This window comes from Microcebus murinus, chromosome 1 (genome assembly GCF_040939455.1).
Source record: "Microcebus murinus isolate Inina chromosome 1, M.murinus_Inina_mat1.0, whole genome shotgun sequence".
Lineage (NCBI taxonomy): Eukaryota > Metazoa > Chordata > Mammalia > Primates > Cheirogaleidae > Microcebus > Microcebus murinus.
The window spans coordinates 52,784,281-52,802,627 of record NC_134104.1 but is presented as its reverse complement, the minus strand read 5'-3'; the positions used below and the strand labels follow the sequence as shown (position 1 = coordinate 52,802,627).

Below are 18,347 nucleotides of genomic sequence, written 5' to 3'. Positions count from 1 at the left end.
ATAAGAAAGGAGTAAAAAGTGGGATAACCAAAAATAAGTGCCTTGCCTGGCTACTTAAAAGATTCTTTTTTAACTTCCTTCTCTGTAATCTCTTAACTTCTGGGCTTACATATTATCTTTGGGAAAGAGTGGAAGGAGTAATCCCATAGCTATATTTTGGACTTTATTTTCCATTTCTGTTCCCTCAAAGTAGGTGGAATGAGTGTACTGGAATTCATTGATAAAATTAATATATTGGTAATAGAGTACAGATTCATAGTTTATGCCTGTATGGCATGTTCAATGTTGTGTGAAGGATAACTATTGCTAGATACTCAAACTTTGCTAACTTGTAAAACAGAAATATAATATGCTATAGGGTAGTGTTATAGGCAAACCTAACCTAGATAGTGTAAGCGGTTTAGGGAAAGCATCCTGGAGGAAATGAATTTAGACTGAGATCCAAATGATTATTTTAGCTAGTGAGGGAGGGATTAGGTATTCTTCTAGGCAGAGGTAACAGCATGTGTGAATTTTTGGAAGAATTGAGTTTTTCATTCGAAATGGAGAAAACATGAAAATTGCCAACTCTTAACCAACACATTTTGTTTGCTATTTATAGGTAATTTCAGGACAGAAACTCACACGACTGTTTACATCAAACCAGATATTACCAAGTGAATGCTTGAGTTGCCTCGTTGAGCTACTTGAAGACCCAAACATAAGTGCTTCACTGATCTTAAGTATTATCAGTTTGCTGTCTCAACTAGGTAGTACATTTAGTTTCTCTTTTTAAGTTTTTGGGAGATGTATGAATTTAATATTTATTAAAGTGCAGATTTAGTTATCGATTCTCTTGGAGAATGAGTCACATTCAAAAGATTTCTTCATTGCAGGACCTCTCAGAGGTGATGTACATTGTGAATCTCTTCAAAGAAGGGAATATTGTATGCAATATTTCTTATAATTACTGGATCAAAGAATCTGAAGCATATCCAAGATTCAGTTTTCTAAAGAAAAGAATGTACTTTGAGAAATGCTGGCCTACTTTTGAATTAAAAAACAAAACCCCCATATACATCATGCCAGCATTAACTATACCACTAAGAAAGTCATGCTACCAAAGAATTATCTTTCTGTGATAGACTGGATTGAACTTAAGACCTAAGGGTAAAAATGCTGTTGCTTTTTCTTATTTTTTTCTCTTATCTTTAGTTTTTAAATGTTCATGTAATGGTCACTTTTCTCCCCAGTTTTAGGGGGAAGGTTATTTCTGTACATGATTATAAAATTACCATATGCTTAGTATAAAAAAATCCTAGGAATCCAGAAATATTGACACAGCAGCATTTTACAGTGAACTTTCTTCAGTGATCGTGCTGTACAATGTAGTAGCCATTAGCTGCATGGGTCTGTCAATCATTTGAATTGTGGGTAGCGGACTGGAGAACAGAATCTTTAATTTTTTTAATCTAAATTTATATAGCCGCATGTGACCTAGTGGCTACCAATGTAGACAACAAATATAGAGTAAAATGGGAAGAGTCTTTACTCATTACCACCACCCTCATCATTTCTACCTTTGAGGATAAAATCTCATTTAATGGTTTGATATATGTATCTTTCCAGACCTTTTTCTGTGCTATAACAAATAATTTTAGATCTTTATTTGTTTTAACACATATGGTATTGCAGAACACTATGTGTTTCTTTTTGTATCATTATCTTTTTAGTAGCTGCCTAGTACCATATTTAAGTAGTACTATGATTTGTTCAACCATTCCCCTAATGGTGGAAACTCATGTTCTTTTTCAAGTTTTTGTTATTAGAATCAATAGTGCAATAGATATTTTATGTATTTTTGCTCAAATATGAGTATGTTTCCATTAGATAAATTCTCAGTGGAATTTCCAGATCATTTAAAAATTTTATAGCTATTACTAAATTGCTTTCCAAAAAGACTGCCAGTTTGAATGAGAATTCCAGGTACTTCCAACATTTAAATATATTAGAAAGTTTTAAAGTCATAATCTTTTTATTTTTTTTTAACTTATATATATTTTAATTAAAATAGACATATTTTAGAGGCATTTTAGATTTAAAGAAAATTAAAGAGATCTTTTTAATATATTTTTTATTTTGTTATTGATACATAATATTCATACATATTTAAGATACCATAAATATGTGATGTTTTGTTATATGTGTAGAAGGTGTAATGATCAGGTCAGGGTATTTAGGATATCTATCACCACAATGGATTTATCATTTCTATGTGTTGAGAATATTTCAAATTCTCCCTTCTAACTATTTTGAAATGTACAGTACATTGTTGTTAATGCTAGTTACCCTACTCTACTATTCAATGTAGAACTTATTTTTTCTATCTATGTTTGTATCTGTTAACCATCCTCTCTTCCCTACATGGACATGCCCCCTACATCCTTCCCAGCCTCTGATAACTGTCATTCTACTCTCCACCTCTATGAGATCAACTTTTTTAGCTCCCACATATGAGTATACGTGATATTTGTCTGTGTGTCTGGCTTATTTTACTTAACATAATACCTTTCAGTTTTATACATGTTGCTTCAAATGACATTCCATTCTTTTTTATAGCTGAATAGTATTCCTTTGTATAAATATACTGTGGATTGATAATTTTTTATTAGTAAAAATTCTACAAATATGTAAAGCAAGTTTTTTATTTGATATTAATTCCACATAAAGAAATCATTTGAACTTCTGGACTGGAGGGTATTGACAAATAGCCAAATCATACTTTATTTTTTAAATGATAAAATTATATGAAATAAAGATTGTTTTTATTTCATCCATGTGACCATATATAAAAATGATGTATTTTGAACTATTTTATTTTAACTTGCAGCTGTAGACAATGAAACCAGAGATTGTCTTCAGAATACATACAATCTGAATAGTGTGCTGGCAGGAGTGGTTTGTCGAAGCAGCACTTGCCACAGTGATTCAGTGTTTTTGCAGGTATACACGCCCCCACAGTATGGTGTCACTTAACACCTGTTCCCCTTTCCATATTGTCAGATCAAAATTGATAGTATCTATTATAAACTAATTTATATATTCTGCTGTATCCTATGTAATCAGGCTCAGTTCTTATCATTAAAAGCTGATTGCACACATATGTACTATTTAAATGTTTCTAGAGAGGGAAAGCCTACCCACATCTAGCATCATTATTGAAGAAAAACAAATCTACATTATAACTGCTTTGACTTATAAACACAGATGTCTGTGTTTTGAAATGTAAGCTATTCATATTAAAATTGTAATTTGAGTTGGCATCTAGTCTCAATCTGTCGAGGAAACATTCTACAAAAATTAAAACTATAGATATACTCTTATTTCACATAGATTCAGAGCTCTTACACTCATCATTTCATTGATCTGAAATGTCATCAGTTGTAAGAAAGAAAAACATCACCAATTAAACTGACGTGCAATTTTGGCAATGGTAAAATGTGAAAAAAACATACCTTAGAATTAATAGTATATGTGTGTATTTCAACCTGCATTCAAGTTTAAGATGACTAAGTGAACAAAATTTATGCGGATACCCTGTTTGAGATATAATGTGTAGAAATGTGTGGGTAGGGAGATGAACCTTTAGGTTTTTAATAGTGTCATTAATTTGTATATGTTTAAAAAAACTGTTTTAAGAAGTAGAAAAGTTCTTGCCCTGATCCCTCCTTCCTGAAATGATGACATGCTCATCATTTATATGCCCAGTGGTCCATTCTTGTGAACAGGCAGTGTTTCTACAATGTTTATATGCATAACTGTTTTCTTATTTTCAGTGCATTCAGCTTCTACAGAGGTTAACGTATAACGTCAAAATTTTCCATTCTGGTGCCAATATAGATGAATTAATTACATTCCTGATAGATCATATGTAAGTATGCAATCAAAAATGTAACCAAATAGTCTATTGGTCTATTTTTAAACTAAAACCATGTGGCCGATCAATTCTTCTTTGATAGTGTTTTCTAACTTTTTAATCTTAATGAGACTCCAATTTATGTTTTCTCCTCCTAGATGATTTTAAGGATCAAAAGTTGTAAAACAGCTCTAATTTTCATAACAAAAATTTATGAGATGAATTTATTTTGTAGGAAATAAATTTCATTGTAGGAAATGAGAAAGAAAGTTAACAAAGAATAAATATAGGAGGTCTGGCCGAGACAAAACTGTGTGATTTTTCTCAAGCTTTGATTAGCTACCCAAGCATTAAGTTAGACTTTGGAACAGATTCAGGATTGGGTTTTTTGCTAAATGGTGTACCAGATAAACAAGAAGAATTGCCAGAAGTGATTCTGCCAGAAAGAGGTTGCAGAAAAAAATGATTGAAACTGACAATTGTATGTTTATATTTAATCTTGGTAGAACATACTGATAAAATAGCACATGGTCACTGACAATTATTTTCATATTTTTATGGTGTAATTGAATAGGATAATTTGGTTTCAAAACATGAAATAATCAGAGCTTGACTGGCTTCACATATTAATTAGAGTTTTTGCATGCAAAAAAGAATTGAAATGTATAAACTACTATATCATTTTAACTAATTTATAATGAACTTAATGCTTTTTGTTTTTTATGATTTTTCTTTAAACAAAACACCACTGTAAAACTACAGTCAATCCTCTGAAGATGAGTTAACAATGCCTTGTCTAGGATTATTGGCAAATCTTTGTCGGCACAATCTTTCTGTTCAAACTCACATAAAGACATTGGTAAGAAGTTTATTGTTTTTTAATGTTTCTTATTTTGTGGTAGGTTCTATGCTTAAGGAAAATTTTATCTGTCTTTTTCTTAAAAAAATATTTAACAGAGTCTTATGTCTCATCAGCTAACTCATCAAAGCTAATGAAGAGTCAGACTGACATATGAATAACTTGAAGCAATTCAGCCTTCATGTGTGTATTAAAGACTGTATGTTAAGAGTTAATGCAAATACTGATTTCTAGAAGTTTTCCCTCACCGTAGCATCCCATTATTTGTCACATTGAATAATACCAGAATCACTAAATTATTTTGTGGTAATAGAAGAGAGGTACATCACTGGCAGTCCCAATTACCTCAGTCTTGTTTTCACAAAATCAATGCTGATCCACCGGAAAGATCCGTCAGTAAGTGCTCAGTATCAACCACCAGTACTTCTAGTAAGTGAAGACACACAAATGAACTTAACTGAACCACCTTTAGAAATATATTAAATCAAGAAATTCAGTGATTCTTTAAGGAGCTTTGTGAACAATTTCGCTGCTGTGACAGAAAAGTGGCAAAACTTGGCAAAAATTCATCTCTCACTCATTTGCACATATTTACCAATTTTTTTTTCTAGATGCTCTTTGTTTATAAGTCTTTGAATTTAAATTTTTCTCTGATTTAAATTTGTTTTATAGAACATTTATCTTTTAAAGGTGACAGTCATTTCTTAAGAGTTTATAATGATGTTTAATCAGAATCTTCCCACTCTGTGTAAGACAGACTTTTTTAACCAAAATATAAAATTCATAATTCTTTATTCTAATTTTAATTTTTTCTTCCCCAGAGCAATGTGAAATCTTTTTATCGAACTCTTATAACCTTCTTGGCCCATAGTAGTTTAACTGTGGTTGTGTTTGCACTTTCAATATTATCCAGTTTGACATTAAATGAAGAGGTAGGGGAAAAGGTAAATATGATTTTTGAAGTTAATTCTAAAGTTTATGGTTTCTGATATTTTAAAAGTCATGAAGGCATTTTTAAAATATTTTAGGATGGTATCAACTTAAATTTTTTTGTGTAATATATTTTTTCTAATTTGTTTTTAAGCTATTCCATGCTCGAAACATTCATCAGACTTTTCAACTAATATTTAATATTCTCATAAACGGTGATGGTACTCTAACTAGAAAGTATTCAGTTGACCTACTGATGGACCTCCTTAAGAATCCTAAAATTGCTGATTATCTTACCAGGTATGACTCACTTTAGTAAATTTTAGTACTTCTTTTTAATCAAGATGTGTTTGTAATAAATAAAACTGTCTTCTTAAATAAATTAAACTTCAATTCTAATGATTCACAGTAGACTAAATCAAAATGTTTTGATGTGCTTTACTCTTATTCTTTTTGCTTTCCTAACCTGAGATGTAAATGTATAACAAGGGGATGTGTGTATGTGTTTCAGTCTTTGTCTTAGATCAATAGGGTTGTATCATTCTCCAAAATATAGACATCTTGACTTATTTGTTTTAAAACCAGTTTTAAAACTTGAGCACTTTGATTCTTTGGAAGAATATTTATTATAGGAACATTCATGTCAGTATGTGTCCTTTTTTATTTTTTGCATAAAAATGGATAATGTTTCCTTTAGTGCATGCCTCTTTTGTCATAGGTAAAACAGGAACACATGTTTATTGTCCTTTCTATCTCAATGTATTTCCTGGGATCGTTTATATTTTGAGATCAGGCAGTAACTGTTTTCCAAAGAGCTGTTTTGCATTCTGCATTAAATTTTTCCAATGCCTAAGCTGCTTTCTGCTCTTAAGTTAGGAAATTATTGAAATTGTTTCAAAGAGTTAAATTAATTCATTATCATAAATAAGAAATTATTTATAGATCCCCTGCTATGGTTAGGCACTTAGCAGCAGCAGGATATAAAGACATAGTCCTTGATCTTCAAGGACTATAGAATCTAGAAGTCAAAAAGAAAAAGCTAAGCACTAGGGCAAAATTGACCGGTATTCACATGGTAACTGATACTTTGCAAAATCAAGAAGCTTTCAGATAAGCATTTCACTTTTTCTTCTCTTTAGCATCTCCAGAAAAGTTGAACTTTTTCTTGCAGAGTGCCATCCTTTAACAGGCCTTCTCCATCTGTTGTAAGATTCTCCTAATATCCATGTATCTATTCTGGCTGTCAGATAGTGCTTATTTAACAGCTTGTATAGTAAACAGAAAAATTATTTTAAATATTTCTTTTCAGGAAGACAGATAATCTGGTTTAGTATCATAAAGAGGTTGCTTGATCACCACTTCTGTAAATATCTCATTTTAATTATCTATTTTCTTCTCTATTCAGTGTAAAACCCCAGAATCACTTCTGGCAAGTCTTCCTGTTTATCTGGTACACCATTTAGCAAAAAACCCAATCCTGAATCTATTCCAAAGTCTAACTTAATGCTTGGGTAGCTAATCAAAGCTTGAGAAAATCACACAATTTTGTCTCGGCTAGACCTCCTATATTTATTCTTTGTTAACGTTCTTTCTCATTTCCTTCAATGGCTCTTTGAAATATATATTACTTTCCTCTTGCTACCTTTCACACAGAAGATGACCTTCTCTTTGTTTCACAGAAAAAAACAAAGTGGAATTCCATTTGATTAGTGCTTCCTCAAATCTATGCACATGGACAAACTTACGTATGTTTATACTACATTCTTACTTAGTTTCATCCTGTTTCTCTCGTAAACATATCCCATTATTCTATGCATTAATTAAGTCTCAGTTTGTCCTGTTTTGAGTAGTTGGAACTACCAGTGTGCATCACCACACCTGGCTGATTTATTTTCATTTTTTTTTTTTTGTAGAGATGAGGTCTCACTGTGTTACTCAGGCTGGTCTCAACCTCCTAACCTCAAGAGATCCTCCCCCCTCAGCCTCCCAGAGTGCTGGGATTACAGGCATGCACCACAGTGCTTGGCCTTCAATTTGTCCTATCTTAAGCAGTTTCCCCTATCTCTTTAGTGCCTCCCATGCAATTGACTCTTCCCATGTAACTTAGAAATATGCTGACCTTTCAACTTCTTCAACCATATGTCTCTTTAAAAATCTGTGACCTCCCATTGCATTCAAGATGAGTATCCAAATTCTTAGTATAGCTCTCCATAACCTGGTCCCTAACAGTATCTCAGCCTTATTTCTTCACATTTTCTTTCTTATGTTTTTTGTCTAATTATATCAGATAATAAATAGAACCTCCAACTTACTATTAATGGAAATGCCCTTTGATTTGTCCTGTGCTATTTCCTCTGGAGTATTTCCTCTGGAAGACTGGAATACTTACTTTCTCCTTTATATGTCTAACTCCTATTTATTCTTTTTAAGACTCAAGTCTGAAGCCTCACCTGATCAGGCCTGCCCTTCAAAGTCTGGGTTTGATACCCATTCTCTATTCCATAGCATCCCATACATTCCTCCATTTTAGCATTATATTTTCTATTACCTTGTATTTTATAGTTTGAATTACCTTTCTGTCTGCCTCCAGCTTTAGACTGTGAGCTCTCTGACAAGGTACCATCCTTCCAGATCTCGCATATAGTATAATGTGAATGGCACCTCTGGAGGTGTTCAACACAGATTGCTGCCCCTTCTATATCTGCAGAGCCTAATTTAATTCTTGGCAATTTTAGGTTCTTTATATAAATAAGTAACTAATTTATTAGCATTTTCTTATATCCTTTGAATTTTTATAAACTGAATACAATCTTTAAAAAAAATAAGGCAACTGAAGTACTGAAAATTTCAATGATTTATAATATTTATTGGCACATGAATCATTGTGTTTTAATAAATGACAGGACCAATTTATGTATATTATAGTAGTAAGATATGTTCAAGTTTTAAGTGTAAACTTTACAAAGTGTGTTCTATAATGGAAGCCCAAATAAATAGTTGACAGAAAATACACTTAACTTTTATATTAATCTTGTAGATAAATCCCTTTTTGATGTGATTTTATAATTATCATTTGATGTATACTTTTAAACCTAGGTATGAGCACTTTTCTTCATGTCTTAGTCAAGTACTAGGTCTTCTTAATGGGAAGGATCCTGATTCTTCTTCAAAGGTATGTAAAAACATGACTTTTTATTTTAAACTTTTTACATGCTATAATATACAGAAAAATCTAAATGCACAGCTCTCTGAATTTTTACAAACTGAACACAGTCATGCAACTAGTGTCTAGATCAGGAAGTAGAACATTACTGGTACTCTAGAACCCTCCTTGTGCTCCCTTTTAATCAGGAACTAAACCCGTTTAGGAACCTACCCATTCCTATCCTCTACCCTTACCAGAGATAACCACTGTACTGACTTATAACAGCATCTTTTTTTCTATATTTGAGCTTTATGTAAATCATGATACATTTTATGTTTAGATTCTTATGTTCATTATTGTTATTAGATTCATTCATATTTCATATGGTTGTAGATTGGGGTTTTTTTTTAGACAGGAAGTAGGATTTGTTGGTGGGCATCAATAAAGAGGAAGCAGCACAGTGGAAGCCTTTGTGAGTGCAGACCCACCACTTGTCCAGGGAGCCACGATTGTGATGTATTTGACCCTACAGCTATCCAGGATGAGCCACTTCTCAGCCACCGTGTCTTCAAATTCACCCACATTAAACTTTGTAAAACCCCACTTCTTAGAGATGTGGATCTTCTGGCGTCCAGGGAAGGCGAACTTGGCCTTGCAGAGGACCTCAATTACATGCTTCTTGTTCTGCCACTTGGTGTGTTAATGGACATGATGACTTGCCCAATGTGAACTCTGTCCACCATGCCCTGGGGCTTTCCAAAGGCGCCTTGCCTACCTGCTTAATATCTAGATTGGGGATAGCATGAGATTAGAGACATGAATGCTATTTCCAAGGTCCCTTAGGACAACCTATATAAGCAACAGGTTGCATATGCTCCCAGGTGGCTGCTATTTGCAGCCATTGCACACCAGGCCACCACTAGGAAAGAAGCATATTTTTTGTTCTTTTGTTGGTGGATATTGGCTATTATGAAAAATACTGCATTTACCATTTTTTGCATGTTTTTTGGTGAGCATGTGGATGTGTTTTTCTTAGCTGTGTACCTAGGAATGGAATCACTGTGTCATGGGGTATACATATGTTCAGTGGACACCGAGAAACACTTTCCTGAAGGGGTCAGTTGTACCAATATGTGAAGATTTGGTCACTCTGCAGTCTTTCCAGCACTTGATATTTTCTATTTTTTTTCACTTTAGCCATTCTAATGGCTATATAGTAGTATTGCATTGTAGTTTAAATTTGTATTTCCTTAATGATACGTAAAGTTTAATATCTTTTTACATTTGTATATCCTCTTTGGTGAAGTGCCTGTTCATGTCTTTTGCTCATTCGTTTAATGTGTTGTCTTTCTCATTTATATATAGGAGTTATTTTGGAGTCTTGATGGATATATACAATGCAAATATGTTCTTTCATTCTGTGAGTTGCCTTTTCACTCACCTAATGGTGTCTTAATTTTAATGTAGCTCAACTTATTCATCCTGTATGGTTGGCACTTTCTTTATCTCATTAAAAAAATCTTGGGCCTATTCTAAAATCACAAAGATGGACTCCTTTGTTTTCCTCTAAAAGTTTTATAGTTTTTTTTAACTTGCACATGTAGATCTGTAATCCATCTTGAATTGATTTTTGTGTCTGTTGTGAAACAGAACTTTTTTATTAAGGCCAGACTTTATCTTACAAATTTTTGCAGAGGAAAAAAATTAGAATGGCTTTAAACTAATCATCTACAACATTGGATCTAAAAGATGGTAGAGGGGTTGAAATAGAACAAAGTTTGTTGCTCCCAAGTTTTCATTTTTTTCTGCATTAAGATCTTTGTTCTTGTTTGTTAACTACTTGCCAGAGTCTTCTCTGGAATATTTTCTTTTTTTTTTTTTTTTTTTTTTGAGACAGAGTCTCGCTTTCTTGCCTAGGCTAGAGTGAGTGCCGTGGCGTCAGCCTAGCTCACAGCAACCTCAAACTCCTGGGCTCAAGCGATCCTGCTGCCTCAGCCTCCCGAGTAGCTGGGACTACAGGCACGAGCCACCATGCCCGGCTGATTTTTATATTATATATATTAGTTGGCCAATTAATTTCTTTCTATTTTTATGGTAGAGACGGGGTCTCGCTCAGGCTGGTTTTGAACTCCTGACCTTGAGCAATCCGCCCGCCTCGGCCTCCCAGAGTGCTAGGATTACAGGCGTGAGCCACCGCGCCCGGCCTGGAATATTTTCATTGGATGAAATACTTCGATAATATATGCTATGTATTTTGAACCTTAAAATGTTTAAAATTTTTTATATCCAATATGAAAACTATTCCTAATACCTAAATGGATCTTGATAGAGTGACTAGGAATTTGTAATATAAATGCTAAGTAAGGATTCTTGGGATAGAAGAAACATACAGAAAGGGAAAAACCTAATGATCTAATCCAAATGTATTAAACCATCTCAGGAAATTTAGAAGTTCAAGTAGGGCAAAGGAGTAGGAGCATTCCATAGGTATCAGAAAACCTTTAGGTTAATGGAGAAGTAAAAGTAAATAAATAAGAATTTAAAAATTAAAAAAATGTTTTTAAAGTAAAAAAACTCATGATAGAAGTGGGGAGCAGTGAAAACAAAAAGCATCTTGGTATGGAAGAAATAGTTGGATGTCTTTATATAGAATACCATACAAGTTTGTTTGATTATAAGGCAAATATAACCTTCATAACAAAACCTTACAAGGATAGTACACAAAAGGAAAATATAGATCAATATCTTTCATAAGCATATTGTAAAAATTCCAAATAAAATATTAGCAAATCAAAGTTAGTAATAGATAAAAAAGGATCATATCTCATTAGCAAATGAGATGTATTCCAGGAATGCAAAGTTGGTTTACATTTTAAAATTAATGTAATTTCTCATGTTAACACAAAAGAGCAGAAAAATCATATTTCATTAAAGAAAGAATAGCATTTAATAAAATTTAATACCCATTCTTGATAAAGGTCAGCAAATTAGAAATAAACAGAAACTTCCTTTCCCTGATATTAATTGCCAAAAATCTGCATCATCATTCTTAATGGAAAAGTATTCAAAGCTTTACTTCAGATTAGGAGTAAAGAATGTCCATTATCAGCAGTTGTGTTCAGCCTAGTATTGGTGGTCCCAACCAGACCAATAAGGCAAGAGAAATGAATAAAAGGCATAGGGATTGCAAAGGAAGAAACAAAACTTACTATTCAGTTAACATCATTGTGAATATAGAAAATCTAAAATAAATCTACAGAAATAATTATTAAAATTAAGTGAATCTATTTAGCAAGTTGACTAGTTACAAGATTAGTACCTATAGATATGTTTTTATTTATCTGTATTTTGGTGACAAATAGAAAATGAAATCTTTAAAATAATACCATTTACTAATTTTTTAAAATGTCATATATTTAAGGAATAAACCTAACAAAAAAATATGCAATGCCTCCACTTTGAAGTTAAAAACCATTGAGGAAAGACAAAACCTAATAAATATAGGATACAGCAAATTTATGGATTGGACAAATTTACAATATGAGGGCAATCAGAACTCAGCAGGTTTTAGTGGTTTTTGTATTTGTTTTGGCTTTGATGTATGTGGAAATTGCGAAGCTGATTATAAAACTTAATATGGATATGCAAAGGTCCACAATAACCAAGGCTTTCCTGAAAAAAGCCTGAACCAAGTGTTGAACAAAGTCTAAAGACTTATTCTACCAGATATTAAAACTTAATATAAAGTTACAGTAATGAAGAGAATGTAGTATTGTCATATGGGGAAAAAAAGCTGAATTTTGACGCCTACCTCACACTAAATACAAAAGTAAGTACAAGATAGGTTTTAGATCTAAATGTGAAAAGTAAAACAGTGAAGCTTTTAGAAGAAACATCTAACAGAGTATCTTCACAGCCTTGAGATAGGCAAATATTTTCTTAAACAGGAAATAAGGACTCACCATGCAGGAAAAAAGTTAATACATTAAAGTTAAATATTCTGTTCATGAAAAGACCACCAATAAGGAAATGAAAAGGCAACTCATAGAGTGGGAATAGATATCTACAATACATATATCTAACAAAGGACTCTTAAATATATTAGTTTTATTAAAAACTTGTATATATACATCTGAAAAAACATTGAGCCCAATAGATACCTGAACAAAAGGACTTGAATTGATCAATAAACATGAAGTGGTTCTTCAACTTTATTAACTATATTTATAACTTTATTAACTATATTTATTTAACTATTATAACTTCAACCTTATAACTATATTTCAGGAAAATGCAAATTTAAATGGTAATGTAATATCACTACACACCCACCAGGTAGATGATTAAAGTGAAAAATATGGAAAATGACAAACATACCTTAACTCTCATACGGTACTCATAGTGCAAGTTATAAAAATTGGTATGATCTACTAATCTTGGGCATGTACATAAATTATGACCCAGCAATTCCAGTTTTAGGTGTTTACCCCAAAGAATTAGATACATATGTTCACAAAAAGACATATAAAACATAGCAGTACTGCTCCTGATATCTAAGAATTATAGACAACCCAAATGCCATCAACAATGGAATGGATAAACTATGGTGTTAACTTATGAGAATGAAGAAAATGAAACTGCATGCCATAACATGGATGAATCTCACATAACGTGAAGCTAAAGAAGCCAGACATTAGAGTATACATTATAAGATTATATAAAGTTCCATGTGAGTTTCTTTGTATAAACTTGCAAGCTGACTGAAAAATTTATAGGGAAATACAAAGATTCAAGAATAGGCAAGATAAAATTAATCTATGGTGTCAGAAATCTAGTGGAGAAGAGTGATTGGGCAATGTATAGGAGGAGACACAAAGGGTCCTAGAGTTTTGGTACAGTTCTCTTTCTTGATGTGTTTGCTAGTTACACAGGTGTGTTAGTTTTGGGAAAATCATCTAGCTTTGCACTAGTGATTAACTTGTTTACATTTGTGTATGCTTGTGATCAGAAAACTAATGTACATGGAAAACTATCTGCTTGTATGTGTATAATGGATCTCTCTGGTAAGATACACAAGAAACTGATAACATTGCTTGCCTCCAGGGAGTGTAACCAGAGGTCAGGGTTTGACTTTGGAACATGTGAATGTATTACCTATTCAAAAACAAGTACAGTCATGCACCGCATAACAACTTCTCAGTCAACAACTGATTGCATATGCAATGGTCCCTTAAGATTATAATGAAGTTGAAAAATTCTCATCACTTAGTGACATCGTGGCCATTGTAACATAGTAGTGCAACATACTACTCATGTTTGTGGTGATGTTGGTATAATCAAACCTGTGCTCCCAGTCATATAAAAGTATAGCATGTACAATTATAAATAGTACATAATACTTGAAAATGATAATAAACACTGTTATTGGTTTATATATTTACTATACTTTTTATTATTATTATTTTAGAATGTACTCCTACTTATTTAGAGGAAGAAAAAAAGGTTAACTATGAAACAGCCTCAGGCAGGTCCTTCAAGGAGGTATTCCAGAAGAAGGGATTCATTATTACTGTAGGAAATGACAACTCCCTGTGTGTTATTGCCCCTGAAGACCTTCTGAAATATAGTGATATTGATGATTCTGACCCTGTGTAGGCCTAGGCTGATATGTATGTTGTATCTTAGTTTTTAACAAAAAAGTTTAAAAAGTAAAACAAAAATATGTTAAATAGAATGGAAAAATAAGCACCACATGTATTCACCAGCAAATTGGTATTAACTGATCAACACCTAAGTAGATATATAGGAATAACATTTATCAGGTGTTGGGTAGGTAGTGGGGAGAGGGATAGGTATATACATACATAATGAATGTGATGCACACCAACTGGGGGATGGACACGCTTGAACCTCTGGGGGGGGGGCAAGGGCAATATATGTAACCTTAACATTTATACCCTCACAATATGCTGGGAAAAAAAATATGTTAAATACAAAAAAGCTTATAGAATAATTAAGATATAAAGAAAGAAAAATTTTACAGCTGTATAATGTGTTTGTGTTTTAAGCTGTGTTATTGCAAAAGAGTAAAAAATTTTAAAAGGGGAAAAGCTTATACAGTAAAAAAGTTATAGTAAGCTAAGGTTAATTTACTATTAAAAAAATGTTTAGACACTTAGTGTAGCAAAAGTGTACAGTGTTTAACATCTACAGTAATGCATAATAATGTTTTAGCCCTTCACATTCCCTCACTACTCACTCACTGACTTACCCAGAGCAACTTCTAGTCCTGCAAGCTCCATTCACGATAAGTACCCAGTACCAGTGTACCTTTTACTGTGAATTTTCTATGTTGAGGTATGTTCAGATACACAAATACTTACCATTGTGTTACATTGTCTACTGTATTAATGTAATAACATACTATTCTGGTTTGTAGCCTAGAAGCAATGGGCTATTAAGCCTAGGTGTGTGGTATATGTCATCTAGGTTTGTGTAAGTATACTTAGATGTTCGAACAACTATGAAATCACCTAACAATGTGTTTTTCAGAATGTGTCTTTAAGCAACATGACTGTACTACAATTTATATTTAAAGGAATAAATTAAAAATTGTTCATCATTTGTTATAGTAAATACTAATGGGCCCCCAGTCTGTTAAAATCAGATACTGTCAAGTTTATGAAACACAAATCCTAATTATATGTCATTTGCAAGAAACAGATTTTAAAAAGGCTGGAAAAATAAAAATAAAGTAGATGGGCAAAGAATTACCAAGAAACAATTTTTTAAAATGATAGATTGGTAATATATGAAATATGATAAGATTGAATTTAACATCTAATTAACAGGTTGATATGGGATGTTGTATCATAGTATGTTGCCCGATTTATAAAGTAGAGAAGAAATGGGGTTCAATAGGGGAAATATGGGTCTCGCCAGCAGTGTGCAAACATAGTGTAGAAGTAGCCATTCTTAAGATTTTAAAGTTTTGGGATGCCACTTATGTCTTATCACTGTGTGCTTAATAGCAATTCTGGAATTTTAGGATTATGGCAAGTATTCTTTTTTTTTGTTTTTTAGCGTATTATGGGGGTACAAATGTTAAGGTTACATATATTGCCCATGCCCTGCCTCCCCCCCTTTAGTAAGACCTTCAAGTGTGTCCATCCCCCAAACGTTATACATCTTACTCATGGTGGTAGTATATACCCATCCCCTCTTCCCCTCTCCCACCCTCCTGACACCTGGAAATGTTACTCCTATATGTCTACTTAGGTGTTGGTCCGTTAATACCAATTTTCTGGTGAGTACATGTGCTTGTTTTTCCATTCTTGAGATACTTCACTTAGTAGAATGGGTTCCAGCAGTATCCAGGAATATACAAGAGGTGCTATACCACCGTTGTTTCTTAAGGCTGAATAGTACTCCATGGTATACATATACCACATTTTATTAATCCACTCATGAATTGATGGGCACTTGGGTTTTTTCCACAGCTTTGCAATTGTGACTTGTGCTGGGATTATAGCAAGTATTCTTAATTCTAATATTAATTTTTAATGTTTTTATCATTTTAAAAACAAAATATATTTGTGTTTTTTAAAATGTTAAGTACTATGGAAGAAGTATAACTTCCATTGAAGTTGCCCTTTTCTCTGTGGTTATCACAGTCTTCCTTATCAGAGGTAAGCACCATTAACAAATTTCTTTAACCTTCTGGAACCTAATCACACATTTGAAAAATAACATTGAAAGAAAAATTGGAAGCTACTTTTAAGTTTTGTTTTAGGTAAATATATCACATTTTCAGTTTCATTGTATGCTTGCTTTGTGTATTAAAGTCCAGTGAAATTGACATTTAATGAAGCCTTTATATTATACAGGTTTTAGAATTACTTCTTGCCTTCTGTTCAGTGACTCAGCTACGGCATGTGCTCACTCAGATGATGTTTGAACACTCTCCATCTGGCAACATTCTGGGAAACCGTTCTAAATGTTTAGAACCTACTGTGGCTCTACTTCGTTGGTTAAGCCAACCTTTGGACGGATCAGAAAACTGTTCTGTTTTAGCATTGGAATTATTCAAGGAATTGTTTGAGGTAATAGGATGATATAGAATTGACTTTTCTACTTTCATGACTCCCAGTTAATTTGTTTTCAAAAACATAGTAAACTTCCAATTATTCATACACTTGAGGAAAACTTCTCAATTACTAACAGAATACTAGACTCCCTATCATGCAGCTACTGAGGTGTTTTCTGCCAAAGTCACAGATATTAGTGTTTTCCCTTTTTTCACTGAATAGCCTATGTATAGAGTATTAGTAAAGGTATTGACAAGATTTGTGTGGTTGTATAACTATACTTGCAGCAGTCATATTCTCTACATCTCAGTAGATGCTGTCCAATGCCTTTATTAGGCTGTTGAGTGGATTAATATGGGAATATTGGATTTGGTAAGTGAAATAGAGTAGAGCATGCCAAACGTAAGTGCTAGGCATTTAAGATACAATAAAAATCTCTACATTCTAATAGATTTTACTATCTTGGCAATTTAGCATTCTCTGCCATTTTCCCTGTTTTTATACACATTCTGCCTACTGCAGTGTCTTTCTAAAATATTTCACCCCTTATAACTGGATCCTATGCACAAACAGATATGTGTATGAGTGATTAAGTATGTTTATTAAGGATTATATGCAAATTATTCTTTATATTTTATCTTAGTCTTGACTTTTCACAATCAGTTTTAGCATTTAAAAAGCCCTTTGAAATTCTTGATGTAAATTATTTGTGGTTGTAAACTATTAAAACCAATGTCTATTATTTAATTGTTATAATTGCATTTAGCAAATTCAGGATATTTTCAGTAAATACTTTTGGTTTAGAATAATTTTAAATCATATAGTCCATCAAAAGAATGTCTTGCTTGTAAAACTTTACAGTTTGAGAAAAAAACATAATAGCCCTGAAAATTGAATAAAAGGGTAAATTTTAAATAACAATTATTAAGTGGGAGACTCAGGTCAATGAAGTAGTGAAGTAAGTGTAAAAAATGTAAGAGGTGTTACAGTTCAACAATGACTGTCTCTGCATTCTATATTTCATCTTTAATCATTGGTGATGGTTAATTCTCCAGGATGTCATAGACACTGCTAACTGTCCAGCAGCTGACCATTTTGTGACCCTTCTGCTGCCTACAATCCTTGATCAGCTTCAGTTCACAGAACAAAATCTAGATGAAGCCTTAATAAGAAAAAAATGTGAAAGGATGGTCAGGTCCATTGAAGTTTTGTTAAATATCCTTTACTGTCATAAATGTGAAAACAATATAAATAACCATTCTTTTTATTCTAGTATTACATTTGCTGCATTTTGTTTTTATTTGTAATTTTTTCACTTACATCTATTCAGAATTATTGAACTAAAATTTAAACTATAGAAAAAAATTTCAATAAAGATCCTAAAAAAGTTATCTAGATATTTCCCCCTTATTTTTCTGTGAAAACTTTTAA

General features: G+C 32.6%; 1 protein-coding gene and 1 non-coding gene across 2 annotated transcripts in view; one reads left to right on the top strand and one right to left on the bottom strand.

Annotated features, from left to right (window-relative positions):
• The window catches only part of CIP2A (cellular inhibitor of PP2A), a 39,568-nt gene that overhangs the window by 4,097 nt on the left and 17,124 nt on the right, over window positions 1-18,347 (top strand). Inside the window, exons 2-10 of the mRNA XM_020287660.2 lie at window positions 602-749; window positions 2,870-2,982; window positions 3,816-3,910; window positions 4,658-4,754; window positions 5,576-5,698; window positions 5,839-5,984; window positions 8,781-8,856; window positions 16,716-16,931; window positions 17,972-18,131. Coding sequence (XP_020143249.2) covers window positions 602-749; window positions 2,870-2,982; window positions 3,816-3,910; window positions 4,658-4,754; window positions 5,576-5,698; window positions 5,839-5,984; window positions 8,781-8,856; window positions 16,716-16,931; window positions 17,972-18,131 — 1,174 coding nt within the window. The remainder of the gene's footprint in view (window positions 1-601; window positions 750-2,869; window positions 2,983-3,815; window positions 3,911-4,657; window positions 4,755-5,575; window positions 5,699-5,838; window positions 5,985-8,780; window positions 8,857-16,715; window positions 16,932-17,971; window positions 18,132-18,347) is intronic.
• LOC142875425 (small nucleolar RNA SNORA70) lies at window positions 9,651-9,782 on the bottom strand. Its single transcript, XR_012922779.1, has one exon. It is a non-coding gene; the product is annotated as a small nucleolar RNA SNORA70 (small nucleolar RNA).